This window comes from Nipponia nippon, unplaced genomic scaffold, assembly GCF_047370975.1.
Source record: "Nipponia nippon isolate SJK-2023a ecotype South Korea unplaced genomic scaffold, ASM4737097v1 scaffold_45, whole genome shotgun sequence".
Taxonomy (NCBI): domain Eukaryota; kingdom Metazoa; phylum Chordata; class Aves; order Pelecaniformes; family Threskiornithidae; genus Nipponia; species Nipponia nippon.
The window spans coordinates 1,325,847-1,353,479 of NW_028262364.1; the positions used below are offsets into that span (position 1 = coordinate 1,325,847).

At 56.5% G+C, this 27,633-nt stretch overlaps 5 protein-coding genes across 5 annotated transcripts; 2 read left to right on the top strand and 3 right to left on the bottom strand.

The window, feature by feature from the left end:
- Positions 1 to 2,462: 2,462 nt before the first annotated feature.
- Positions 2,463 to 3,191, bottom strand: LOC148052727 (feather keratin Cos1-1/Cos1-3/Cos2-1-like). Its single transcript, XM_087778675.1, has 2 exons — positions 3,156 to 3,191; positions 2,463 to 2,789 (listed from the first exon to the last, which is right to left on the bottom strand). Exon 2 carries the CDS (start codon positions 2,766 to 2,768, stop codon positions 2,463 to 2,465), a length of 306 nt encoding a protein of 101 aa, XP_087634801.1. The 5' UTR covers positions 2,769 to 2,789; positions 3,156 to 3,191.
- Positions 3,192 to 8,711: 5,520 nt separating this feature from the next.
- Positions 8,712 to 9,017, top strand: LOC148052728 (feather keratin Cos1-2-like). Its single transcript, XM_087778699.1, has one exon. The coding sequence runs from the start codon at positions 8,712 to 8,714 to the stop codon at positions 9,015 to 9,017; it is 306 nt and encodes a 101-aa protein (XP_087634825.1).
- Positions 9,018 to 12,501: 3,484 nt separating this feature from the next.
- LOC148052729 (feather beta keratin-like) lies at positions 12,502 to 12,807 on the bottom strand. Its single transcript, XM_087778611.1, has one exon. It carries the CDS (start codon positions 12,805 to 12,807, stop codon positions 12,502 to 12,504), a length of 306 nt encoding a protein of 101 aa, XP_087634737.1.
- Positions 12,808 to 18,751: 5,944 nt separating this feature from the next.
- On the top strand, positions 18,752 to 19,057 carry LOC148052730 (feather keratin Cos1-2-like). The gene has a single exon (XM_087778697.1). The coding sequence runs from the start codon at positions 18,752 to 18,754 to the stop codon at positions 19,055 to 19,057; it is 306 nt and encodes a 101-aa protein (XP_087634823.1).
- A 3,485-nt stretch (positions 19,058 to 22,542) lies between these two features.
- LOC148052731 (feather keratin 1-like) lies at positions 22,543 to 22,848 on the bottom strand. The gene has a single exon (XM_087778676.1). The coding sequence runs from the start codon at positions 22,846 to 22,848 to the stop codon at positions 22,543 to 22,545; it is 306 nt and encodes a 101-aa protein (XP_087634802.1).
- Between the last annotated feature and the right edge of the window lie 4,785 nt (positions 22,849 to 27,633).

Consider the following 27,633-nt stretch of genomic DNA (forward strand, 5'->3'; position numbering starts at 1 on the left):
GCGTCCCTTCCCTCAGGCGTACCAGTTGCGCCCCTCACCCTGGTGTCATGCACAAACTTGATGAGGGCGCACTCAATCGCACTATCCATGTCATTGATGAAGGCAGGAAACAGTATTGGTCCCAGGACGGACCCCTGAAGGGCACCAGTTGCACTGGTTTCCACTTGGACCTTGAGACGTTGACTGTAACTCTTGGGATGCAGCCACAGTGCCCTTGAGGCACTGTCACTTGCAGGTGAGGAAGGCTTCCATGACTCCCGCAGAGCCCCTGCCCATCAGGCCCAGCTTTGCTGAGCCTCTGCCCCAACGTGGCAGAGGCACTGTTTGCGTCGGTACACATGCTGTGGAAGTGGCGTGGGCCCACTGCTGACCTCGGTTGAGGAGCCTGGGCTGTGGAAGGCTCTGGGAGGGCAGCAGCCCCAAAAGCTCCTGGGACGAGGAAGAGAGTGGAGAGGAGGGGCCACAATTCCTCTTGCCCTGGCTGCCACTGGGCTGGGGGGAGGAGGCTCAAGCAGAAAATGGCCCCAGAGGACAACAGGAGAGGGAACGAGGGAACCAGGCTGTACTGGCTCTGGCTGGGATGGAGGTGATTTTCTTCAGCGCAGCCCATATGGTGCTGTGCTTCAAATGTGGGCAGAAACAGGGCAGACAACACACCAAAGCTTTAGCTAGTGCTGCGCAGTGCTTGCTCACCATCAAGGCCGTCTCTCTTTCTCACTCTGCACGCCCCTGCAGGGGTGGAGCAAGCACCTGGGAGGGGACACAACCAGGACGGCTGACCTGAATTGACCACAAGGCTATTCCATGCCACATAACATCACGCTCAGCAATAAAATGTTGCGCAGTCTTTGCAAAGGAGCAGCTCTGGGGAGAATGCATGGGCGTGAGTCTGCTGCTGCTAGGTGGTGGGTGATTGCCTTTGCACCACTTGGTTTTCTCCCTTCTTTCCCCTTCCCCTCTTAGACTGGCCTGAGCTCAACCCAAGGGTATTTCGCTTTCTTGCTCTTCCAATTCTCCCCCCATCCGAATGGGACAACGGAACAAGAGAGCTGCTGCGGGGTGCTTAGTACTAGTCAAGGGCAGCACACCACACAGGCCCACGGGCAGTGCATGCCCTCCTTGCCCTGCTCCTTCCCTCTCTGTGCCCAGGCTTTCCTGGGAATGTTTCTGCAGAGAGGGGAGCAGGGAGAGACCCGCGCCAGGAAGAGAGGCAGCGGGTGTGGGCTGAGTGTCTCAAAGGGCTGTCCAAGAGCTCTCCAAAGCAGTGCGCAGACCAGCAGCAAAGGCTGCGGAGAGACTTGCCGCCGGCAAAGGGGAGCAGCTGAACTGCTGCAGGACACAGCCGGGCAAGATGATCCTTCTCCACCCAGAGCCCTGACCAGAAGCTGCCTTGGCAGTCACCAGCCCTGTCTCCCCACAAATCCTTCAGTCCCTCACAAGCAGGGCCAGGAAAGGTGCTTTTGCGGCAACCCCATCAAAACAGGTGCGACTCCCAGCACTCTTCCCGCACACCAAGGACTGTCATCAACATCCTGGGCTATATGAGCAGGCGTGTAGACAGGAGATCGAGGGGAGTGATGAGCGCCCTCTGCTCAGCACTCACCTGACGGCATCTAGAACACTCTTCCGCGTTTGGGGCTCTAATGCAAGAAAGACCTTGACTGAATGGGGCGAGTTCAGCGGAGGGTGGGCTGGATGGTGAGGGGGCTGGAGCACTTGGTTGGGGAGGAGAGGCTGAGGGCTCGCTGAGCATGGAGAAGAGAATGCTTTGGTGGGAGACCTAAAATCATCTCTGCAGTAGCTATGGTCATTCAACTGCCTCGGGTCACTCTGTCCAGCCCCAGAGACGCACAGAAGTTCAGAAAGCAGATGGTCACACGAAGCATGGCTAAGCATATTCAAAGCAAGCCTGTGTTAACAATCACGGCAGAACCATCTCCAGCCAGCTCCTCCCAGAACCACCCCTGAGCAACATCTCTCTTCCTGGGCATCTTGGCAAAGTGTCTGCAGGGAAAAGGATGAGACAAAGGCATGGGCTGGCATGCAGCAGAACTTTAATGAGGCAAGAGGGAAATGAGGTCAAGACGGGTGCAGGTCCCCGTGCAGGGAGCACCAGGGGCATATGTGAATCGGCGCCCCATGGCTGTGGCAGAGATCCCACCAGGTCTCCATCTGCCTGCCCCAGAGACAGAGCAGGGCCTGCAGTTCTGCCCTAGGCTGACTTTACGGGGCTCACAGCCCACGGAGAGCAATAGAACAAGGACATGGGAGGGAAAGGAGAGAGCGGAAGAGGGGAAAGGCAGGCATGGGCCGTGCTTTCGGAGCTCCCAGGATGGCCCCATCCTTTTGCAAGGGGTATACGCGTTGCTCAGTTCCTCAGAAAACAAGTCGATGCTCTGTCCCCAGTCCGGTACCATCTTGTGGGTCCCTGGGGGCCTTCCCCAGGGCCATCGCCAGCAGCTTTAGCAGGGGAGGCAACTCCTGCCACAGTAGCGGCTGCCGAAGCCTGAGAGGCCAAAGCCGCCAGAGGAGATGGGCACTCCCTGAGAGCTGAGGATGCTGCCAACGGCAGCGGAGGTGGAGGATCCCACGGCAGTGCTCTGTGGGAAGGAGCTGAGGATGGGTCCGGGCAGGGTCACCACCACGGGGGAGGGCTCAATGACAACGGTGGAGTCCTGGCACTGCCTGACACAGGGCTCATTGCAGCTGTTGGCCAGCGGGGTGGGGCCGCAGGGCTGGCAGGGCAGGCACGGGTTGTAGCAGGACATGTCTCGGGGCTGGAGGTGCACCTGGGAGAGAGGGCAGGGGAAAGCAGAGCAGGGGCGATGGGTGAGGAGCAGCCTGTCACCCCACCGCGAGGGAGAAAAACCATGAGCTGGAGACAAGAGCTAGAGGCATTTTAGGGAGGTTCATGGGCTTCACCTTCCCCTCAGCCCAAAACAGCCCTGCCAAGTGCGACCAAGCTCATCAAGGTCCTCGTCTAGCCCATCGCCCACTTCAGCCAAGCATCAGCCTCTCTCCATGCCACACCTTCTCTGCCCTTCCCTCTCCCATGATAGGTAGCCCCATGACCCGGTGTAGGACAAACGGCAGATACGCACTCAGAAAACCCAAAGGAAAACGCGGAGGAGGAAGAGAAAGGGCTTCAAATTCACCTTCTTCCCAAGGCGATGGAGGTGAGAACAGTGGATGAGAGAGTGGGGAGAAAGGCCTGCTTTTATACTGCTCCTGCACCGCCCCAGGCCCACAGTCACTGCACGCGGGCACTAATTTTCCAAGACTCACCTCCCAAGCAAAACATCCTACCTAATGGCACAGGTTGTGGTTTGGTTTCCGTCAATGCTGCCATTTCATTTCCTCATTGCTGACATGCTTGGTCTGCCATGCAGGCTCCTTTCACGCGCTGGGATGAGAGGCCCAAGGATACCCCAGGCAGGGTCATGTCTAACTGCTGGACGGGTCCACCTGGCATTGAATCAGGCAAAGCATGTGGAGGGCAACGAGAAGGTCTTCTTCCACGTAGGTCAGCAGCAAAAGCAAGCCTTGGTCAAAGGCAGCCCCAGCCCTGAACGAGGCAGCTTCCCTGGGGACAGGGCTTACAGCAAAGGTGGAGGTAACCCCAAGGTTTCTTCGCCTTGGTCTTGCTCTGGCACGGTTTGCTGTCAGAGATCGCTCTCCTGACATTTTCCTAGGAACATCTGGAACAGGAAAGACCTGCAGCAGAGGAGGATCGGGTCTGGGAGCATTTAAACCGATTGGACTGACATGACTGCTAGCAACCTGCTGCGAGGCACCCGAGGGAGTCGGTTGGTGTCACTACAAGGTCGCTCCCAAGTCCCTTTGAAAGTCACAGCAGTCAGGGAATGCATCTGAGGACTGGAGGGAAGCCAGTGAGATTCCCACCAGTGGGTAAAAGAGCTGATGGGAGGGAGTCAAGAACGTAGAGCCAGACTATTCCGAGTCCTATGCAGTGAAGGAACAAGAGGTAACGGGCACATATTGAAATAGGGGAAATTCCCGGAAAACAGAAGAAAACACATTGTTAGTGTGAGCATGGGCAAGCACCCGCTGGGGGTGCCCAGATAAATTGTGGCTTCTCCATCCTTGTAGATATTCAGGGCTTGACAGGACTTGGCCCTAAGAACCTTCCAAAGGCTGACCGTGCTTTGAGCAGGGGCGGTTGGACTAGACGATCTCCAGAGGTGCCTTCCAACCTCAAGGATCCTGAGGTTCTGTCATGGGCAAAAAACAGGTGATGCACAGCTGCCACTAACAAGGATAAATTGCTTAGGAACATTGGAATCAAGGGCAGCCTTGGCTGTCACACCTGAGAAGCAGCGGAGTTCATGATGTGAACACAGGAAGGAAAGCCAGTAGCGGAGTGCTGTCCCTGGCTTTCAGGCACGCCAAATTCGGCCTAGTCAGGCAGCTGGCAGGTAGAATGCCATGGAGGCAGCTGTGAAGGGCAAAGGAGCTCAGAAAAGCTGGCAGCGCCTTAGGCACCTCATGGTCCAAGAGCAAGAAGGGTCCAGCCCGATACTCAGGAAAACAAAGAGATGTCTCAGCAGATCACCTTTGCCTAAGGTGGGACTCAAGGTGGGGAAGCAATGTCAAAAGGCAGCATCCTGGAGGTGGAAGGAGGAACGAGCTGCAAAGGAGGAATTTGGAAATAATTCCTAGGCATGTTGGGATGCTGTTAGGAAAGCCAAACTCAGCCTGCATTGAGTCTTGCAAGGGGCATGAAGAGCAACAGGCAACAACCATCAAGAGCAACACAGAATCATAGAATCGTTTCGGTTGAAAAAGACCTTGAAGGTCATCGAGTCCAACCGTTAACCTAGCACTGCCAAGTCCACCTCTAAACCCTGTCCCTTAGCACTCTATCTGCCCGTCTTTGAAATACCTCCAGGGAGGAGGACTCAAGCACTGCCCTGGGCAGCCTGTTCCAGTGCCTGACTACCCTTTCAGTGAAGAACTTCTTCCTAACATCCAACCTAAACCTGCCCTGACGCAACGTGAGGCCGTTTCCTCTCGTCCTGTAGCTTGTTACTAGGGAGAAGAGACCAACCCCCACCTCGCTGCAACCTCCTTTCAGGTAGTTGTAGAGAGCAATAAGGTCTCCCCTCAGCCTCCTTTTCTCCAGGCTAAACAACCCCAGCTCCCTCAGCTGCTCCTCCTAAGACTTGTGCTCTACACCCTTCACCAGCTTTGTTGCCCTGCTCTGGCCACGCTCCAGCACCTCAACGTCCTTCTTGTGGTGAGGGGCCCAAAACTGAACACAGTACTCGAGGTGCAGCCTCACCAGTGCCAAGTACAAGGGGATGATCACTTCCCCAGTCCTGCTGGCCACACTATTTCGGACGCAAGCCAGGATGCCCTTGGCCTTCTGGGCCACCTGAGCACACTGCCGGCTCATATTCAGCCACCTATCGACCAACACCCCCAGGTCCTTTTCCACCAGGCAGCTCTCCAGACATTCTTCCCCCAGCCTACAGCGTTGCATGGGCTTCTTGTGACCCAAATGCAGGACCCGGCACATTGCCTCATAGAACCTCATACAGCTGGCCTCGGCCCATCGATCCAGCCTGGCCAGACCCCTCTGTCGAGACTTTCTACCCTCCAGCAGATCAACACGCCCGCCCAACTTGGTGTCGTCTGCAGACTGACTGAGGGTGCCCTCAATCCCCTCCTCCAGATCCTTGATAAAGACAGTAAACAGAACTGGCCCCATACTGAGGCCTGGGGAGCACCACTTGTGACTGGCCGCCAACGGGATTTGGCTCCATTCACCACAACTTTTTGCTACAGGAAACAGTGTCAAAGACCCTAGTAAAGTCCAGATAGACAACATCCACAGCCTTTCCCTCATCCACTAAGCGGGTCACCTCATCACTGAAGGAGGTCAGGCCAGTCAAGCAGGACCTGCCTTTCATCAACCCATGCTGACTGGGCCTGATCCCCAGTTGTCCTGTACGTGCCACGTGAAGGCACTCAGGATGATCTGCTCCAGAGCCCTCCCCAGCACCGCTCCAGTGCTCCACCACCCTCTGGGTGAAGAACCTTTTCCTAATATCCAACCTAAAGTGGGACCGCCCTGGTTAGCCAGGACTGCTGATAGATGATGGAAAGTGGCCTGGTGAGCACCTCCGCCAGCTCCCTCAGTACCCATCTGGCCCCATAGACTTGTCCGTGACTAAGTGGTGTAGCAGGTCACTAACCATTTCCCCGGGGATTACAGGGGCTTGTTCTGCTCCCTGTCCCTGTCTTCTAGCTCAGGGGGCTGGGTACCCCGAGCACAACTGCTCTGACTATTAAAGACTGAGGCAAAGAAGGCATTAAGTACCTCAGTCTTTTCCTTCTCCTCTGTCACTAGGTTTCCCCCCGCATCCAATAAAGGATGGAGATTCCCCTTAGCTCTCCTTTTGTTGCTAATGCATTTGGAGAAACAATTTTTGTTGTCTTTTCCAGCAGTAGCCAGTTGGCAGCAGCCAAAGATTGACGGAGGAAAATGTGGGCCCGCTGCTGACGTGGGTAGCTGATTTCCTGAAGAGTGGACAGAGAGCAGGTTGGGGGGAGTCAATGCCTTCTCGCTCTCCATATTCACCTACAAGGGCTCCCAGGCCCGCTGTGCCCTCTGAAAGAGTTGAAGGAAGGAGGGGAGGCCTCCCAGCAGCGGGTGGGCTTCAAATCCAGGACTGCCTGAGTCAAGTCAACCCGTACAAGCCAGCTGATGCACTCCAAGGCAGGGCTGCTGTAAAGGGCGACTTAGACGTGCTGGAGGACTGCGCCAAAGGAGTCTCAAAGTCCTCACCTTCCTAGCCAAAGAGACCAGGCTGCGGTGAGGAGCTCTCCTGAATACTCCGTGGAGGGAAAGAAAGAGTTGCAGAAAACACCTCCCCACTGTCTGGGACTCATGCCCAGGACTCAGGCGATACGTCTTCTCCTGGCAGTAGTGCTTCAGCGTGCCTTCTGTCCCATGCCCCAAAGGCCTCCTCAGCCGGGAGCACAACCCAGCACCATTGGAGAGGCAAGGAAACTTGCCCCAACTCCCTGACCAGCGAGGGCTGGCAGGACCCTGCAGTGCCACATGCCTGAGGATGCTCAGGCAGGGCATGTGCTCACGAGTGCCCTGGCTACAAAACCAGCTCTCGGACTACATCAAGGAGGCGATGCACTTCCCTGCCCTGCAGACACGGAGGCAGCTGGGACACGGCCCAGGAGGCCAAGGGAATGCCTTCAGTAGGCAAGCTTCCTGGGATAGACTCTCCCTACTCATGGCGAGTCACACTCTAATTTCGGAACGGCCGTGTGTCAGCCTCTTGGCATGAGGCCAAGCCAGGAGTGCATGCTGTCTGCAGGCCCGTGTCCCACGCACAGCTGAATTCCCCTCCGGCCAGGGCTGTTCCATCCCTGCCCCAGGAAAATGAGCTCTGAGCACTGGGCTGTACCTGAGTACACAGCTCCAGGCCAGGCCATTATGTGTCATGCAGGTCAGGGTCCAATGCGTGTGAACAAAGCGCATGGTGGGGTGAGGAGAGTGGGAGGAACAAGGCACTGTCCCGAGCCCCAGCACACCCCTCTGGTACTGAAAGGGGAGGAACACGACTCCACAGGGCTTGCTGAGAAATCAGGGGCTTGGGGAGGGCAATGTTCTCCTTCCGCAAGCCTGCTGATTGCACTGGTTGGGGACCCCCAGAGACTGCCACGAGAGGGGACGCCTTTGCCAAAGAAACCAGCAAATGTCTGCCCAGAAGGAGAAGCTTTCCTTGGGCGCAGGCGTTTGAAACCAGTAGCGCAGCCCACCTGCCTTTCAGGACACTGCCAGGCAGTGCTCAGGGACTGCTGCAGCAAGCAAGGCGGCAGGCAGGGAGGGGGAAGGATGCAGCATGGCCTCATGCGCAGAAGCCTCTGGGCACCCAGGAGAGCACTGCATTGGTGGGAAGACGTGCCCACCTTCCTGCACAGGCATTCAAAAACAGCCTCACCAGATTTCTCCAGACCCATGTCTTCCATCTGCACAGACACCTCCGGCACTTGCGGGCACATCTTCTGCCTGTACGCCCATGATGCTGCTCAGGAAATCCTTGGGCCTCTCATCCCAATACTTCAAAAGAGCGTCCCTGGCCTAATGCTCATGGCAGAAATGAGGAAATGAAATGACAGTGTTGATGGAAACCAGACCACAACCTGGGCCATTAGGTAGCATATTTTGCTTGGGAGGTGAGTCTGTTGGAAAATTAGTGCCCGCGTGCAGTGACTGTGGGCCTGGGGCGGTGCAGGAGCAGTATAAAAGCAGGCCCTGCTCCTCACTCTCTCATCCACTCTTCTTGCCTCCACCTCCCTGGGAAGAAGGTGAGTTTGGAGCCCTTTCTGTTCTTCCTCCTCCTCAGCCTGCTCCTCCTTCTCCTCCTCGGGGATTTCTCAACACATACCTGCCTCTTTGTCCTATGCTGGGTCCTGAGGCTGCTGGCCATGGGAGAGGGAAGGGAGCAGAAGGTGGGACATGGAGAGAGGCTGATGCTTGGCTGAGGTATCTCCTGAGCTACGCGCTAGGTGAAGACCTCCCTGAGCTTAGTCACTTTTGGTGAAGCTCCTTTGGGCTGAGGGAAAGGGGCGGCCTTGTGCTGGGGGGATAGGCTGCTCTTCAACCACCCCTCCTCCTCTCCTTCCCCCTGCCCTCTCTCTCTCAGGCGCACCTCCAGACCCAAGACATGTCCTGCTACAACCCGTGCCTGCCCTGCCAGCCCTGCGGCCCCACCCCGCTGGCCAACAGCTGCAATGAGCCCTGTGTCAGGCAGTGCCAGGACTCCACCGTCGTCATCCAGCCCTCCCCCGTGGTGGTGACCCTGCCCGGACCCATCCTCAGCTCCTTCCCACAGAGCACTGCCGTGGGATCCTCCACCTCCGCTGCCGTTGGCAGCATCCTCAGCTCTCAGGGAGTGCCCATCTCCTCTGGCGGCTTTGGCCTCTCGGGCTTCGGCAGCCGCTACTGCGGCAGCCGGTGCCTCCCCTGCTAAAGCTGCTGCCTGCACTGAGGCCTCCACTCGGATCGACCTCATTTCCCTCTTTCCACTCATTAAAGTTCTGCTGCATCCCAGCCTGCGCTTCTCTCTCATCCTTTCCCCTGCAGATCCTCTCCCATGATGCCCACGCCGAGACATGTTCCTCAGGGCTGGTCCTGGGAGGGGGGTGTTGGGCATGATTTTGCACGGATTATCAACACAGGCTTGCAGTCAGCATGCTTAGTTGCGCATCGGGTGATCCTCCAGTTTCTAAAATTGTCTGCCTTTCTGCGTCGCAATGGAATTACCCGACAGTTCAGTGACTACTTTGTCATCCACTTTGTTGTGCACACCTCTTCTTTTTCCTTGGAAAGCTCAACACTGTGATGCGAGTAGTCAGCGGGGAATGTGGTATTGACAAGACATAGGCACTAGCTTCCCAGGAGAGGCCAGGACAACCCATCCTCACCATAGCATTCTCAAAGGAACAGAGGAACACAGTGCAGTGGGCTGCCTTGACAGCAGACCATAGTAGAATACAATCAGAGAATGGTTGTGCTTGGAAGAGACCTTGAAAGATCATCTAGTCCAACTCCCCTGCCATGGGCAGGGATAGCTGGCACTACATCACGTCACTCAAAGTTCCCTCGAACCTCACTTTCAACACTGCCCGTGATGGGGCAGCCCATCGTTCTCGGGGCAACCTTTTCCAGGGTCTCACCACCCTCATCGTAATACATTTCTTCCTTACGTCCAAGCTTCATCTACCCAGCTTCAGTTTAAAACCGTTGCTCTTCTCCTGTCCCTACAGGCCTTGATAAAATGTCTCTCTCCAACTTCCTGATAAGTCCCCTTTATATACTGAAAGGCTGCAATAAGGTCTCAGAGCAGGGCTGCTCTCAGCCGTTTATCCTCCAGTCTGTACTGATATGGAGGATTGCCCCAGTGCAGGTGCAGGACCGCGCACTTGGCCTTGTCCAAGTTCCTGAATTTCACATCGGACCATTCCTCAAGCCTGTCAAGATCCCTCTGGACAGCGTCCCTTCCCTCAGGCGTACCAGTTGCGCCCCTCACCCTGGTGTCATGCACAAACTTGATGAGGGCGCACTCAATCGCACTATCCATGTCATTGATGAAGGCAGGAAACAGTATTGGTCCCAGGACGGACCCCTGAAGGGCACCAGTTGCACTGGTTTCCACTTGGACCTTGAGACGTTGACTGTAACTCTTGGGATGCAGCCACAGTGCCCTTGAGGCACTGTCACTTGCAGGTGAGGAAGGCTTCCATGACTCCCGCAGAGCCCCTGCCCATCAGGCCCAGCTTTGCTGAGCCTCTGCCCCAACGTGGCAGAGGCACTGTTTGCGTCGGTACACATGCTGTGGAAGTGGCGTGGGCCCACTGCTGACCTCGGTTGAGGAGCCTGGGCTGTGGAAGGCTCTGGGAGGGCAGCAGCCCCAAAAGCTCCTGGGACGAGGAAGAGAGTGGAGAGGAGGGGCCGCAATTCCTCTTGCCCTGGCTGCCACTGGGCTGGGGGGAGGAGGCTCAAGCAGAAAATGGCCCCAGAGGACAACAGGAGAGGGAACGAGGGAACCAGGCTGTACTGGCTCTGGCTGGGATGGAGGTGATTTTCTTCAGCGCAGCCCATATGGTGCTGTGCTTCAAATGTGGGCAGAAACAGGGCAGACAACACACCAAAGCTTTAGCTAGTGCTGCGCAGTGCTTGCTCACCATCAAGGCCGTCTCTCTTTCTCACTCTGCACGCCCCTGCAGGGGTGGAGCAAGCACCTGGGAGGGGACACAACCAGGACGGCTGACCTGAATTGACCACAAGGCTATTCCATGCCACATAACATCACGCTCAGCAATAAAATGTTGCGCAGTCTTTGCAAAGGAGCAGCTCTGGGGAGAATGCATGGGCGTGAGTCTGCTGCTGCTAGGTGGTGGGTGATTGCCTTTGCACCACTTGGTTTTCTCCCTTCTTTCCCCTTCCCCTCTTAGACTGGCCTGAGCTCAACCCAAGGGTATTTCGCTTTCTTGCTCTTCCAATTCTCCCCCCATCCGAATGGGACAACGGATCAAGAGAGCTGCTGCGGGGTGCTTAGTACTAGTCAGGGGCAGCACACCACACAGGCCCACGGGCAGTGCATGCCCTCCTTGCCCTGCTCCTTCCCTCTCTGTGCCCAGGCTTTCCTGGGAATGTTTCTGCAGAGAGGGGAGCAGGGAGAGACCCGCGCCAGGAAGAGAGGCAGCGGGTGTGGGCTGAGTGTCTCAAAGGGCTGTCCGAGAGCTCTCCAAAGCAGTGCGCAGACCAGCAGCAAAGGCTGCGGAGAGACTTGCCGCCGGCAAAGGGGAGCAGCTGAACTGCTGCAGGACACAGCCGGGCAAGATGATCCTTCTCCACCCAGAGCCCTGACCAGAAGCTGCCTTGGCAGTCACCAGCCCTGTCTCCCCACAAATCCTTCAGTCCCTCACAAGCAGGGCCAGGAAAGGTGCTTTTGCGGCAACCCCATCAAAACAGGTGCGACTCCCAGCACTCTTCCCGCACACCAAGGACTGTCATCAACATCCTGGGCTATATGAGCAGGCGTGTAGACAGGAGATCGAGGGGAGTGATGAGCGCCCTCTGCTCAGCACTCACCTGACGGCATCTAGAACACTCTTCCGCGTTTGGGGCTCTAATGCAAGAAAGACCTTGACTGAATGGGGCGAGTTCAGCGGAGGGTGGGCTGGATGGTGAGGGGGCTGGAGCACTTGGTTGGGGAGGAGAGGCTGAGGGCTCGCTGAGCATGGAGAAGAGAATGCTTTGGTGGGAGACCTAAAATCATCTCTGCAGTAGCTATGGTCATTCAACTGCCTCGGGTCACTCTGTCCAGCCCCAGAGACGCACAGAAGTTCAGAAAGCAGATGGTCACACGAAGCATGGCTAAGCATATTCAAAGCAAGCCTGTGTTAACAATCACGGCAGAACCATCTCCAGCCAGCTCCTCCCAGAACCACCCCTGAGCAACATCTCTCTTCCTGGGCATCTTGGCAAAGTGTCTGCAGGGAAAAGGATGAGACAAAGGCATGGGCTGGCATGCAGCAGAACTTTAATGAGGCAAGAGGGAAATGAGGTCAAGACGGGTGCAGGTCCCCGTGCAGGGAGCACCAGGGGCATAGATGAATCTGCACCCCACGGCTGTGGCAGAGATCCCACCAGGTCTCCATCTGCCTGCCCCAGAGACAGAGCAGGGCCTGCAGTTCTGCCCTAGGCTGGCTTTACGGGGCTCACAGCCCATGGGAGCGCAACAGAACAAGGACACGGGAGGGAAAAGAGAGAGCGGAAGAGGGGAAAGGCAGGCATGGGCCGTGCTTTCGGAGCTCCCAGGATGGCCCCATCCTTTTGCAAGGCGTATACGCGTTGCTCAGTTCCTCAGAAAGCAAGTCGATGCTCTGTCCCCAGTCCGGTACCATCTTGTGGGTCCCTGGGGGCCTTCCCCAGGGCCATCGCCAGCAGCTTTAGCAGGGGAGGCAACTCCTGCCACTGTAGCGGCTGCCGAAGCCTGAGAGGCCAAAGCCGCCAGAGGAGATGGGCACTCCCTGAGAGCTGAGGATGCTGCCAACGGCAGCGGAGGTGGAGGATCCCACGGCAGTGCTCTGTGGGAAGGAGCTGAGGATGGGTCCGGGCAGGGTCACCACCACGGGGGAGGGCTCAATGACAACGGTGGAGTCCTGGCACTGCCTGACACAGGGCTCATTGCAGCTGTTGGCCAGCGGGGTGGGGCCGCAGGGCTGGCAGGGCAGGCACGGGTTGTAGCAGGACATGTCTCGGGGCTGGAGGTGCACCTGGGAGAGAGGGCAGGGGGAAGCAGAGCAGGGGCGATGGGTGAGGAGCAGCCTGTCACCCCACCGCGAGGGAGAAAAACCATGAGCTGGAGACAAGAGCTAGAGGCATTTTAGGGAGGCTCACGGGCTTCACCTTCCCCTCAGCCCAAAACAGCCCTGCCAAGTGCGACCAAGCTCATCGAGGTCCCCGTCTAGCCCATCGCCCACTTCAGCCAAGCATCAGCCTCTCTCCATGCCACACCTTCTCTGCCCTTCCCTCTCCCATGATAGGTAGTCCCATGACCCGGTGTAGGACAAACGGCAGATACGCACTCAGAAAACCCAAAGGAAAACGCGGAGGAGGAAGAGAAAGGGCTTCAAACTCACCTTCTTCCCAAGGAGATGGAGGTGAGAAGAGTGGATGAGAGAGTGGGGAGAAGGGCCCGCTTTTATACTGCTCCTGCACCGCCCCAGGCCCACAGTCACTGCACGCGGGCACTAATTTTCCAAGACTCACCTCCCAAGCAAAATATGCTACCTAATGGCAGAGGCTGTGGTTTGGTTTCCGTCAATGCTGCCATTTCATTTCCTCATTGCTGACATGCTTGGTCTGCCATGCAGGCTCCTTTCACGCGCTGGGATGAGAGGCCCAAGGATACCCCAGGCAGGGTCATGTCTAACTGCTGGACGGGTCCACCTGGCATTGAATCAGGCAAAGCATGTGGAGGGCAACGAGAAGGTCTTCTTCCACGTAGGTCAGCAGCAAAAGCAAGCCTTGGTCAAAGGCAGCCCCAGCCCTGAACGAGGCAGCTTCCCTGGGGACAGGGCTTACAGCAAAGGTGGAGGTAACCCCAAGGTTTCTTCGCCTTGGTCTTGCTCTGGCACGGTTTGCTGTCAGAGATCGCTCTCCTGACATTTTCCTAGGAACATCTGGAACAGGAAAGACCTGCAGCAGAGGAGGATCGGGTCTGGGAGCATTTAAACCGATTGGACTGACATGACTGCTAGCAACCTGCTGCGAGGCACCCGAGGGAGTCGGTTGGTGTCACTACAAGGTCGCTCCCAAGTCCCTTTGAAAGTCACAGCAGTCAGGGAATGCATCTGAGGACTGGAGGGAAGCCAGTGAGATTCCCACCAGTGGGTAAAAGAGCTGATGGGAGGGAGTCAAGAACGTAGAGCCAGACTATTCCGAGTCCTATGCAGTGAAGGAACAAGAGGTAACGGGCACATATTGAAATAGGGGAAATTCCCGGAAAACAGAAGAAAACACATTGTTAGTGTGAGCATGGGCAAGCACCCGCTGGGGGTGCCCAGATAAATTGTGGCTTCTCCATCCTTGTAGATATTCAGGGCTTGACAGGACTTGGCCCTAAGAACCTTCCAAAGGCTGACCGTGCTTTGAGCAGGGGCGGTTGGACTAGACGATCTCCAGAGGTGCCTTCCAACCTCAAGGATCCTGAGGTTCTGTCATGGGCAAAAAACAGGTGATGCACAGCTGCCACTAACAAGGATAAATTGCTTAGGAACATTGGAATCAAGGGCAGCCTTGGCTGTCACACCTGAGAAGCAGCGGAGTTCATGATGTGAACACAGGAAGGAAAGCCAGTAGCGGAGTGCTGTCCCTGGCTTTCAGGCACGCCAAATTCGGCCTAGTCAGGCAGCTGGCAGGTAGAATGCCATGGAGGCAGCTGTGAAGGGCAAAGGAGCTCAGAAAAGCTGGCAGCGCCTTAGGCACCTCATGGTCCAAGAGCAAGAAGGGTCCAGCCCGATACTCAGGAAAACAAAGAGATGTCTCAGCAGATCACCTTTGCCTAAGGTGGGACTCAAGGTGGGGAAGCAATGTCAAAAGGCAGCATCCTGGAGGTGGAAGGAGGAACGAGCTGCAAAGGAGGAATTTGGAAATAATTCCTAGGCATGTTGGGATGCTGTTAGGAAAGCCAAACTCAGCCTGCATTGAGTCTTGCAAGGGGCATGAAGAGCAACAGGCAACAACCATCAAGAGCAACACAGAATCATAGAATCGTTTCGGTTGAAAAAGACCTTGAAGGTCATCGAGTCCAACCGTTAACCTAGCACTGCCAAGTCCACCTCTAAACCCTGTCCCTTAGCACTCTATCTGCCCGTCTTTGAAATACCTCCAGGGAGGAGGACTCAAGCACTGCCCTGGGCAGCCTGTTCCAGTGCCTGACTACCCTTTCAGTGAAGAACTTCTTCCTAACATCCAACCTAAACCTGCCCTGACGCAACGTGAGGCCGTTTCCTCTCGTCCTGTAGCTTGTTACTAGGGAGAAGAGACCAACCCCCACCTCGCTGCAACCTCCTTTCAGGTAGTTGTAGAGAGCAATAAGGTCTCCCCTCAGCCTCCTTTTCTCCAGGCTAAACAACCCCAGCTCCCTCAGCTGCTCCTCCTAAGACTTGTGCTCTACACCCTTCACCAGCTTTGTTGCCCTGCTCTGGCCACGCTCCAGCACCTCAACGTCCTTCTTGTGGTGAGGGGCCCAAAACTGAACACAGTACTCGAGGTGCAGCCTCACCAGTGCCAAGTACAAGGGGATGATCACTTCCCCAGTCCTGCTGGCCACACTATTTCGGACGCAAGCCAGGATGCCCTTGGCCTTCTGGGCCACCTGAGCACACTGCCGGCTCATATTCAGCCACCTATCGACCAACACCCCCAGGTCCTTTTCCACCAGGCAGCTCTCCAGACATTCTTCCCTCAGCCTGCAGCGTTGCATGGGCTTCTTGTGACCCAAATGCAGGACCCGGCACATTGCCTCATAGAACCTCATACAGCTGGCTTCGGCCCATCGATCCAGCCTGGCCAGACCCCTCTGTCGAGACTTTCTACCCTCCAGCAGATCAACACGCCCGCCCAACTTGGTGTCGTCTGCAGACTGACTGAGGGTGCCCTCAATCCCCTCCTCCAGATCCTTGATAAAGACAGTAAACAGAACTGGCCCCATACTGAGGCCTGGGGAGCACCACTTGTGACTGGCCGCCAACGGGATTTGGCTCCATTCACCACAACTTTTTGCTACAGGAAACAGTGTCAAAGACCCTAGTAAAGTCCAGATAGACAACATCCACAGCCTTTCCCTCATCCACTAAGCGGGTCACCTCATCACTGAAGGAGGTCAGGCCAGTCAAGCAGGACCTGCCTTTCATCAACCCATGCTGACTGGGCCTGATCCCCAGTTGTCCTGTACGTGCCACGTGAAGGCACTCAGGATGATCTGCTCCAGAGCCCTCCCCAGCACCGCTCCAGTGCTCCACCACCCTCTGGGTGAAGAACCTTTTCCTAATATCCAACCTAAAGTGGGACCGCCCTGGTTAGCCAGGACTGCTGATAGATGATGGAAAGTGGCCTGGTGAGCACCTCCGCCAGCTCCCTCAGTACCCATCTGGCCCCATAGACTTGTCCGTGACTAAGTGGTGTAGCAGGTCACTAACCATTTCCCCGGGGATTACAGGGGCTTCGTTCTGCTCCCTGTCCCTGTCTTCTAGCTCAGGGGGCTGGGTACCCCGAGCACAACTGCTCTGACTATTAAAGACTGAGGCAAAGAAGGCATTAAGTACCTCAGTCTTTTCCTTCTCCTCTGTCACTAGGTTTCCCCCCGCATCCAATAAAGGATGGAGATTCCCCTTAGCTCTCCTTTTGTTGCTAATGCATTTGGAGAAACAATTTTTGTTGTCTTTTCCAGCAGTAGCCAGTTGGCAGCAGCCAAAGATTGACGGAGGAAAATGTGGGCCCGCTGCTGACGTGGGTAGCTGATTTCCTGAAGAGTGGACAGAGAGCAGGTTGGGGGAGTCAATGCCTTCTCGCTCTCCATATTCACCTACAAGGGCTCCCAGGCCCGCTGTGCCCTCTGAAAGAGTTGAAGGAAGGAGGGGCAGGCCTCCCAGCAGCGGGTGGGCTTCAAATCCAGGACTGCCTGAGTCAAGTCAACCCGTACAAGCCAGCTGATGCACTCCAAGGCAGGGCTGCTGTAAAGGGCGACTTAGACGTGCTGGAGGACTGCGCCAAAGGAGTCTCAAAGTCCTCACCTTCCTAGCCAAAGAGACCAGGCTGCGGTGAGGAGCTCTCCTGAATACTCCGTGGAGGGAAAGAAAGAGTTGCAGAAAACACCTCCCCACTGTCTGGGACTCATGCCCAGGACTCAGGCGATACGTCTTCTCCTGGCAGTAGTGCTTCAGCGTGCCTTCTGTCCCATGCCCCAAAGGCCTCCTCAGCCGGGAGCACAACCCAGCACCATTGGAGAGGCAAGGAAACTTGCCCCAACTCCCTGACCAGCGAGGGCTGGCAGGACCCTGCAGTGCCACATGCCTGAGGATGCTCAGGCAGGGCATGTGCTCACGAGTGCCCTGGCTACAAAACCAGCTCTCGGACTACATCAAGGAGGCGATGCACTTCCCTGCCCTGCAGACACGGAGGCAGCTGGGACACGGCCCAGGAGGCCAAGGGAATGCCTTCAGTAGGCAAGCTTCCTGGGATAGACTCTCCCTACTCATGGCGAGTCACACTCTAATTTCGGAACGGCCGTGTGTCAGCCTCTTGGCATGAGGCCAAGCCAGGAGTGCATGCTGTCTGCAGGCCCGTGTCCCACGCACAGCTGAATTCCCCTCCGGCCAGGGCTGTTCCATCCCTGCCCCAGGAAAATGAGCTCTGAGCACTGGGCTGTACCTGAGTACACAGCTCCAGGCCAGGCCATTATGTGTCATGCAGGTCAGGGTCCAAAGCGTGTGAACAAAGCGCATGGTGGGGTGAGGAGAGTGGGAGGAACAAGGCACTGTCCCGAGCCCCAGCACACCCCTCTGGTACTGAAAGGGGAGGAACACGACTCCACAGGGCTTGCTGAGAAATCAGGGGCTTGGGGAGGGCAATGTTCTCCTTCCGCAAGCCTGCTGATTGCACTGGTTGGGGACCCCCAGAGACTGCCACGAGAGGGGACGCCTTTGCCAAAGAAACCAGCAAATGTCTGCCCAGAAGGAGAAGCTTTCCTTGGGCGCAGGCGTTTGAAACCAGTAGCGCAGCCCACCTGCCTTTCAGGACACTGCCAGGCAGTGCTCAGGGACTGCTGCAGCAAGCAAGGCGGCAGGCAGGGAGGGGGAAGGATGCAGCATGGCCTCATGCGCAGAAGCCTCTGGGCACCCAGGAGAGCACTGCATTGGTGGGAAGACGTGCCCACCTTCCTGCACAGGCATTCGAAAACAGCCTCACCAGATTTCTCCAGACCCATGTCTTCCATCTGCACAGACACCTCCGGCACTTGCGGGCACATCTTCTGCCTGTACGCCCATGATGCTGCTCAGGAAATCCTTGGGCCTCTCATCCCAATACTTCAAAAGAGCGTCCCTGGCCTAATGCTCATGGCAGAAATGAGGAAATGAAATGACAGTGTTGATGGAAACCAGACCACAACCTGGGCCATTAGGTAGCATATTTTGCTTGGGAGGTGAGTCTGTTGGAAAATTAGTGCCCGCGTGCAGTGACTGTGGGCCTGGGGCGGTGCAGGAGCAGTATAAAAGCGGGCCCTGCTCCTCACTCTCTCATCCACTCTTCTTGCCTCCACCTCCCTGGGAAGAAGGTGAGTTTGGAGCCCTTTCTGTTCTTCCTCCTCCTCAGCCTGCTCCTCCTTCTCCTCCTCGGGGATTTCTCAACACATACCTGCCTCTTTGTCCTATGCTGGGTCCTGAGGCTGCTGGCCATGGGAGAGGGAAGGGAGCAGAAGGTGGGACATGGAGAGAGGCTGATGCTTGGCTGAGGTATCTCCTGAGCTATGCGCTAGGTGAAGACCTCCCTGAGCTTACTCACTTTTGGTGAAGCTCCTTTGGGCTGAGGGAAAGGGGCGGCCTTGTGCTGGGGGGATAGGCTGCTCTTCAACCACCCCTCCTCCTCTCCTTCCCCCTGCCCTCTCTCTCTCAGGCGCACCTCCAGACCCAAGACATGTCCTGCTACAACCCGTGCCTGCCCTGCCAGCCCTGCGGCCCCACCCCGCTGGCCAACAGCTGCAATGAGCCCTGTGTCAGGCAGTGCCAGGACTCCACCGTCGTCATCCAGCCCTCCCCCGTGGTGGTGACCCTGCCCGGACCCATCCTCAGCTCCTTCCCACAGAGCACTGCCGTGGGATCCTCCACCTCCGCTGCCGTTGGCAGCATCCTCAGCTCTCAGGGAGTGCCCATCTCCTCTGGCGGCTTTGGCCTCTCGGGCTTCGGCAGCCGCTACTGCGGCAGCCGGTGCCTCCCCTGCTAAAGCTGCTGCCTGCACTGAGGCCTCCACTCGGATCGACCTCATTTCCCTCTTTCCACTCATTAAAGTTCTGCTGCATCCCAGCCTGCGCTTCTCTCTCATCCTTTCCCCTGCAGATCCTCTCCCATGATGCCCACGCCGAGACATGTTCCTCAGGGCTGGTTCTGGGAGGGGGGTGTTGGGCATGATTTTGCACGGATTATCAACACAGGCTTGCAGTCAGCATGCTTAGTTGCGCATCGGGTGATCCTCCAGTTTCTAAAATTGTCTGCCTTTCTGCGTCGCAATGGAATTACCCGACATAGTTCAGTGACTACTTTGTCATCCACTTTGTTGTGCACACCTCTTCTTTTTCCTTGGAAAGCTCAACACTGTGATGCGAGTAGTCAGCAGGGAATGTGGTATTGACAAGACATAGGCACTAGCTTCCCAGGAGAGGCCAGGACAACCCATCCTCACCATAGCATTCTCAAAGGAACAGAGGAACACAGTGCAGTGGGCTGCCTTGACAGCAGACCATAGTAGAATACAATCAGAGAATGGTTGTGCTTGGAAGAGACCTTGAAAGATCATCTAGTCCAACCCCCTGCCATGGGCAGGGATAGCTGGCACTACATCACGTCACTCAAAGTTCCCTCGAACCTCACTTTCAACACTGCCCGTGATGGGGCAGCCCATCGTTCTCGGGGCAACCTTTTCCAGGGTCTCACCACCCTCATCGTAATACATTTCTTCCTTACGTCCAAGCTTCATCTACCCAGCTTCAGTTTAAAACCGTTGCTCTTCTCCTGTCCCTACAGGCCTTGATAAAATGTCTCTCTCCAACTTCCTGATAAGTCCCCTTTATATACTGAAAGGCTGCAATAAGGTCTCAGAGCAGGGCTGCTCTCAGCCGTTTATCCTCCAGTCTGTACTGATATGGAGGATTGCCCCAACGCAGGTGCAGGACCGTGCACTTGGCCTTGTCCAAGTTCCTGAATTTCACATCGGACCATTCCTCAAGCCTGTCAAGATCCCTCTGGACAGCGTCCCTTCCCTCAGGCGTACCAGTTGCGCCCCTCACCCTGGTGTCATGCACAAACTTGATGAGGGCGCACTCAATCGCACTATCCATGTCATTGATGAAGGCAGGAAACAGTATTGGTCCCAGGACGGACCCCTGAAGGGCACCAGTTGCACTGGTTTCCACTTGGACCTTGAGACGTTGACTGTAATTCTTGGGATGCAGCCACAGTGCCCTTGAGGCACTGTCACTTGCAGGTGAGGAAGGCTTCCATGACTCCCGCAGAGCCCCTGCCCATCAGGCCCAGCTTTGCTGAGCCTCTGCCCCAACGTGGCAGAGGCACTGTTTGCGTCGGTACACATGCTGTGGAAGTGGCGTGGGCCCACTGCTGACCTCGGTTGAGGAGCCTGGGCTGTGGAAGGCTCTGGGAGGGCAGCAGCCCCAAAAGCTCCTGGGACGAGGAAGAGAGTGGAGAGGAGGGGCCGCAATTCCTCTTGCCCTGGCTGCCACTGGGCTGGGGGGAGGAGGCTCAAGCAGAAAATGGCCCCAGAGGACAACAGGAGAGGGAACGAGGGAACCAGGCTGTACTGGCTCTGGCTGGGATGGAGGTGATTTTCTTCAGCGCAGCCCATATGGTGCTGTGCTTCAAATGTGGGCAGAAACAGGGCAGACAACACACCAAAGCTTTAGCTAGTGCTGCGCAGTGCTTGCTCACCATCAAGGCCGTCTCTCTTTCTCACTCTGCACGCCCCTGCAGGGGTGGAGCAAGCACCTGGGAGGGGACACAACCAGGACGGCTGACCTGAATTGACCACAAGGCTATTCCATGCCACATAACATCACGCTCAGCAATAAAATGTTGCGCAGTCTTTGCAAAGGAGCAGCTCTGGGGAGAATGCATGGGCGTGAGTCTGCTGCTGCTAGGTGGTGGGTGATTGCCTTTGCACCACTTGGTTTTCTCCCTTCTTTCCCCTTCCCCTCTTAGACTGGCCTGAGCTCAACCCAAGGGTATTTCGCTTTCTTGCTCTTCCAATTCTCCCGCGATCCGAATGGGACAACGGATCGAGAGAGCTGCTGCGGGGTGCTTAGTACTAGTCAGGGGCAGCACACCACACAGGCCCACGGGCAGTGCATGCCCTCCTTGCCCTGCTCCTTGCCTCTCTGTGCCCAGGCTTTCCTGGGAATGTTTCTGCAGAGAGGGGAGCAGGGAGAGACCCGCGCCAGGAAGAGAGGCAGCGGGTGTGGGCTGAGTGTCTCAAAGGGCTGTCCAAGAGCTCTCCAAAGCAGTGCGCAGACCAGCAGCAAAGGCTGCGGAGAGACTTGCCGCCGGCAAAGGGGAGCAGCTGAACTGCTGCAGGACACAGCCGGGCAAGATGATCCTTCTCCACCCAGAGCCCTGACCAGAAGCTGCCTTGGCAGTCACCAGCCCTGTCTCCCCACAAATCCTTCAGTCCCTCACAAGCAGGGCCAGGAAAGGTGCTTTTGCGGCAACCCCATCAAAACAGGTGCGACTCCCAGCACTCTTCCCGCACACCAAGGACTGTCATCAACATCCTGGGCTATATGAGCAGGCGTGTAGACAGGAGATCGAGGGGAGTGATGAGCGCCCTCTGCTCAGCACTCACCTGACGGCATCTAGAACACTCTTCCGCGTTTGGGGCTCTAATGCAAGAAAGACCTTGACTGAATGGGGCGAGTTCAGCGGAGGGTGGGCTGGATGGTGAGGGGGCTGGAGCACTTGGTTGGGGAGGAGAGGCTGAGGGCTCGCTGAGCATGGAGAAGAGAATGCTTTGGTGGGAGACCTAAAATCATCTCTGCAGTAGCTATGGTCATTCAACTGCCTCGGGTCACTCTGTCCAGCCCCAGAGACGCACAGAAGTTCAGAAAGCAGATGGTCACACGAAGCATGGCTAAGCATATTCAAAGCAAGCCTGTGTTAACAATCACGGCAGAACCATCTCCAGCCAGCTCCTCCCAGAACCACCCCTGAGCAACATCTCTCTTCCTGGGCATCTTGGCAAAGTGTCTGCAGGGAAAAGGATGAGACAAAGGCATGGGCTGGCATGCAGCAGAACTTTAATGAGGCAAGAGGGAAATGAGGTCAAGACGGGTGCAGGTCCCCGTGCAGGGAGCACCAGGGGCATAGATGAATCTGCACCCCACGGCTGTGGCAGAGATCCCACCAGGTCTCCATCTGCCTGCCCCAGAGACAGAGCAGGGCCTGCAGTTCTGCCCTAGGCTGGCTTTACGGGGCTCACAGCCCATGGGAGCGCAACAGAACAAGGACACGGGAGGGAAAAGAGAGAGCGGAAGAGGGGAAAGGCAGGCATGGGCCGTGCTTTCGGAGCTCCCAGGATGGCCCCATCCTTTTGCAAGGGGTACTGGCGTTGCTCAGTTCCTCAGAAAACAAGTCGATGCTCTGTCCCCAGTCCGGTACCATCTTGTGGGTCCCTGGGGGCCTTCCCCAGGGCCATCGCCAGCAGCTTTAGCAGGGGAGGCAACTCCTGCCACTGTAGCGGCTGCCGAAGCCCGAGAGGCCAAAGCCCCCGGAGGAGATGGGCACTCCCTGAGAGCTGAGGATGCTGCCAACGGCAGCGGAGGTGGAGGATCCCACGGCAGTGCTCTGCGGGAAAGAGCTGAGGATGGGTCCGGGCAGGGTCACCACCACGGGGGAGGGCTGGATGACGACGGTGGAGTCCTGGCACTGCCTGACACAGGGCTCATTGCAGCTGTTGGCCAGCGGGGTGGGGCCGCAGGGCTGGCAGGGCAGGCACGGGTTGTAGCAGGACATGTCTCGGGGCTGGAGGTGCACCTGGGAGAGAGGGCAGGGGGAAGCAGAGCAGGGGCGATGGGTGAGGAGCAGCCTGTCACCCCACCGCGAGGGAGAAAAACCATGAGCTGGAGACAAGAGCTAGAGGCATTTTGGGGAGGCTCACGGGCTTCACCTTCCCCTCAGCCCAAAACAGCCCTGCCAAGAGCATTCAAGCTCATCGAGGTCCCCGTCTAGCCCATCGCCCACTTCAGCCAAGCATCAGCCTCTCTCCATGCCACACCTTCTCTGCCCTTCCCTCTCCCATGATAGGTAGCCCCATGACCCGGTGTAGGACAAACGGCTGGTACGCACTGAGAAAACCCAAAGGAAAACGCGGAGGAGGAAGAGAAAGGGCTTCAAACTCACCTTCTTCCCAAGGAGATGGAGGTGAGAAGAGTGGATGAGAGAGTGGGGAGAAGGGCCCGCTTTTATACTGCTCCTGCACCGCCCCAGGCCCACAGTCACTGCACGCGGGCACTAATTTTCCAAGACTCACCTCCCAAGCAAAATATGCTACCTAATGGCAGAGGCTGTGGTTTGGTTTCCGTCAATGCTGCCATTTCATTTCCTCATTGCTGACATGCTTGGTCTGCCATGCAGGCTCCTTTCACGCGCTGGGATGAGAGGCCCAAGGATACCCCAGGCAGGGTCATGTCTAACTGCTGGACGGGTCCACCTGGCATTGAATCAGGCAAAGCATGTGGAGGGCAACGAGAAGGTCTTCTTCCACGTAGGTCAGCAGCAAAAGCAAGCCTTGGTCAAAGGCAGCCCCAGCCCTGAACGAGGCAGCTTCCCTGGGGACAGGGCTTACAGCAAAGGTGGAGGTAACCCCAAGGTTTCTTCGCCTTGGTCTTGCTCTGGCACGGTTTGCTGTCAGAGATCGCTCTCCTGACATTTTCCTAGGAACATCTGGAACAGGAAAGACCTGCAGCAGAGGAGGATCGGGTCTGGGAGCATTTAAACCGATTGGACTGACATGACTGCTAGCAACCTGCTGCGAGGCACCCGAGGGAGTCGGTTGGTGTCACTACAAGGTCGCTCCCAAGTCCCTTTGAAAGTCACAGCAGTCAGGGAATGCATCTGAGGACTGGAGGGAAGCCAGTGAGATTCCCACCAGTGGGTAAAAGAGCTGATGGGAGGGAGTCAAGAACGTAGAGCCAGACTATTCCGAGTCCTATGCAGTGAAGGAACAAGAGGTAACGGGCACATATTGAAATAGGGGAAATTCCCGGAAAACAGAAGAAAACACATTGTTAGTGTGAGCATGGGCAAGCACCCGCTGGGGGTGCCCAGATAAATTGTGGCTTCTCCATCCTTGTAGATATTCAGGGCTTGACAGGACTTGGCCCTAAGAACCTTCCAAAGGCTGACCGTGCTTTGAGCAGGGGCGGTTGGACTAGACGATCTCCAGAGGTGCCTTCCAACCTCAAGGATCCTGAGGTTCTGTCATGGGCAAAAAACAGGTGATGCACAGCTGCCACTAACAAGGATAAATTGCTTAGGAACATTGGAATCAAGGGCAGCCTTGGCTGTCACACCTGAGAAGCAGCGGAGTTCATGATGTGAACACAGGAAGGAAAGCCAGTAGCGGAGTGCTGTCCCTGGCTTTCAGGCACGCCAAATTCGGCCTAGTCAGGCAGCTGGCAGGTAGAATGCCATGGAGGCAGCTGTGAAGGGCAAAGGAGCTCAGAAAAGCTGGCAGCGCCTTAGGCACCTCATGGTCCAAGAGCAAGAAGGGTCCAGCCCGATACTCAGGAAAACAAAGAGATGTCTCAGCAGATCACCTTTGCCTAAGGTGGGACTCAAGGTGGGGAAGCAATGTCAAAAGGCAGCATCCTGGAGGTGGAAGGAGGAACGAGCTGCAAAGGAGGAATTTGGAAATAATTCCTAGGCATGTTGGGATGCTGTTAGGAAAGCCAAACTCAGCCTGCATTGAGTCTTGCAAGGGGCATGAAGAGCAACAGGCAACAACCATCAAGAGCAACACAGAATCATAGAATCGTTTCGGTTGAAAAAGACCTTGAAGGTCATCGAGTCCAACCGTTAACCTAGCACTGCCAAGTCCACCTCTAAACCCTGTCCCTTAGCACTCTATCTGCCCGTCTTTGAAATACCTCCAGGGAGGAGGACTCAAGCACTGCCCTGGGCAGCCTGTTCCAGTGCCTGACTACCCTTTCAGTGAAGAACTTCTTCCTAACATCCAACCTAAACCTGCCCTGACGCAACGTGAGGCCGTTTCCTCTCGTCCTGTAGCTTGTTACTAGGGAGAAGAGACCAACCCCCACCTCGCTGCAACCTCCTTTCAGGTAGTTGTAGAGAGCAATAAGGTCTCCCCTCAGCCTCCTTTTCTCCAGGCTAAACAACCCCAGCTCCCTCAGCTGCTCCTCCTAAGACTTGTGCTCTACACCCTTCACCAGCTTTGTTGCCCTGCTCTGGCCACGCTCCAGCACCTCAACGTCCTTCTTGTGGTGAGGGGCCCAAAACTGAACACAGTACTCGAGGTGCAGCCTCACCAGTGCCAAGTACAAGGGGATGATCACTTCCCCAGTCCTGCTGGCCACACTATTTCGGACGCAAGCCAGGATGCCCTTGGCCTTCTGGGCCACCTGAGCACACTGCCGGCTCATATTCAGCCACCTATCGACCAACACCCCCAGGTCCTTTTCCACCAGGCAGCTCTCCAGACATTCTTCCCCCAGCCTGCAGCGTTGCATGGGCTTCTTGTGACCCAAATGCAGGACCCGGCACATTGCCTCATAGAACCTCATACAGCTGGCCTCGGCCCATCGATCCAGCCTGGCCAGACCCCTCTGTCGAGACTTTCTACCCTCCAGCAGATCAACACGCCCGCCCAACTTGGTGTCGTCTGCAGACTGACTGAGGGTGCCCTCAATCCCCTCCTCCAGATCCTTGATAAAGACAGTAAACAGAACTGGCCCCATACTGAGGCCTGGGGAGCACCACTTGTGACTGGCCGCCAACGGGATTTGGCTCCATTCACCACAACTTTTTGCTACAGGAAACAGTGTCAAAGACCCTAGTAAAGTCCAGATAGACAACATCCACAGCCTTTCCCTCATCCACTAAGCGGGTCACCTCATCACTGAAGGAGGTCAGGCCAGTCAAGCAGGACCTGCCTTTCATCAACCCATGCTGACTGGGCCTGATCCCCAGTTGTCCTGTACGTGCCACGTGAAGGCACTCAGGATGATCTGCTCCAGAGCCCTCCCCAGCACCGCTCCAGTGCTCCACCACCCTCTGGGTGAAGAACCTTTTCCTAATATCCAACCTAAAGTGGGACCGCCCTGGTTAGCCAGGACTGCTGATAGATGATGGAAAGTGGCCTGGTGAGCACCTCCGCCAGCTCCCTCAGTACCCATCTGGCCCCATAGACTTGTCCGTGACTAAGTGGTGTAGCAGGTCACTAACCATTTCCCCGGGGATTACAGGGGCTTTGTTCTGCTCCCTGTCCCTGTCTTCTAGCTCAGGGGGCTGGGTACCCCGAGCACAACTGCTCTGACTATTAAAGACTGAGGCAAAGAAGGCATTAAGTACCTCAGTCTTTTCCTTCTCCTCTGTCACTAGGTTTCCCCCCGCATCCAATAAAGGATGGAGATTCCCCTTAGCTCTCCTTTTGTTGCTAATGCATTTGGAGAAACAATTTTTGTTGTCTTTTCCAGCAGTAGCCAGTTGGCAGCAGCCAAAGATTGACGGAGGAAAATGTGGGCCCGCTGCTGACGTGGGTAGCTGATTTCCTGAAGAGTGGACAGAGAGCAGGTTGGGGGGAGTCAATGCCTTCTCGCTCTCCATATTCACCTACAAGGGCTCCCAGGCCCGCTGTGCCCTCTGAAAGAGTTGAAGGAAGGAGGGGGAGGCCTCCCAGCAGCGGGTGGGCTTCAAATCCAGGACTGCCTGAGTCAAGTCAACCCGTACAAGCCAGCTGATGCACTCCAAGGCAGGGCTGCTGTAAAGGGCGACTTAGACGTGCTGGAGGACTGCGCCAAAGGAGTCTCAAAGTCCTCACCTTCCTAGCCAAAGAGACCAGGCTGCGGTGAGGAGCTCTCCTGAATACTCCGTGGAGGGAAAGAAAGAGTTGCAGAAAACACCTCCCCACTGTCTGGGACTCATGCCCAGGACTCAGGCGATACGTCTTCTCCTGGCAGTAGTGCTTCAGCGTGCCTTCTGTCCCATGCCCCAAAGGCCTCCTCAGCCGGGAGCACAACCCAGCACCATTGGAGAGGCAAGGAAACTTGCCCCAACTCCCTGACCAGCGAGGGCTGGCAGGACCCTGCAGTGCCACATGCCTGAGGATGCTCAGGCAGGGCATGTGCTCACGAGTGCCCTGGCTACAAAACCAGCTCTCGGACTACATCAAGGAGGCGATGCACTTCCCTGCCCTGCAGACACGGAGGCAGCTGGGACACGGCCCAGGAGGCCAAGGGAATGCCTTCAGTAGGCAAGCTTCCTGGGATAGACTCTCCCTACTCATGGCGAGTCACACTCTAATTTCGGAACGGCCGTGTGTCAGCCTCTTGGCATGAGGCCAAGCCAGGAGTGCATGCTGTCTGCAGGCCCGTGTCCCACGCACAGCTGAATTCCCCTCCGGCCAGGGCTGTTCCATCCCTGCCCCAGGAAAATGAGCTCTGAGCACTGGGCTGTACCTGAGTACACAGCTCCAGGCCAGGCCATTATGTGTCATGCAGGTCAGGGTCCAAAGCGTGTGAACAAAGCGCATGGTGGGGTGAGGAGAGTGGGAGGAACAAG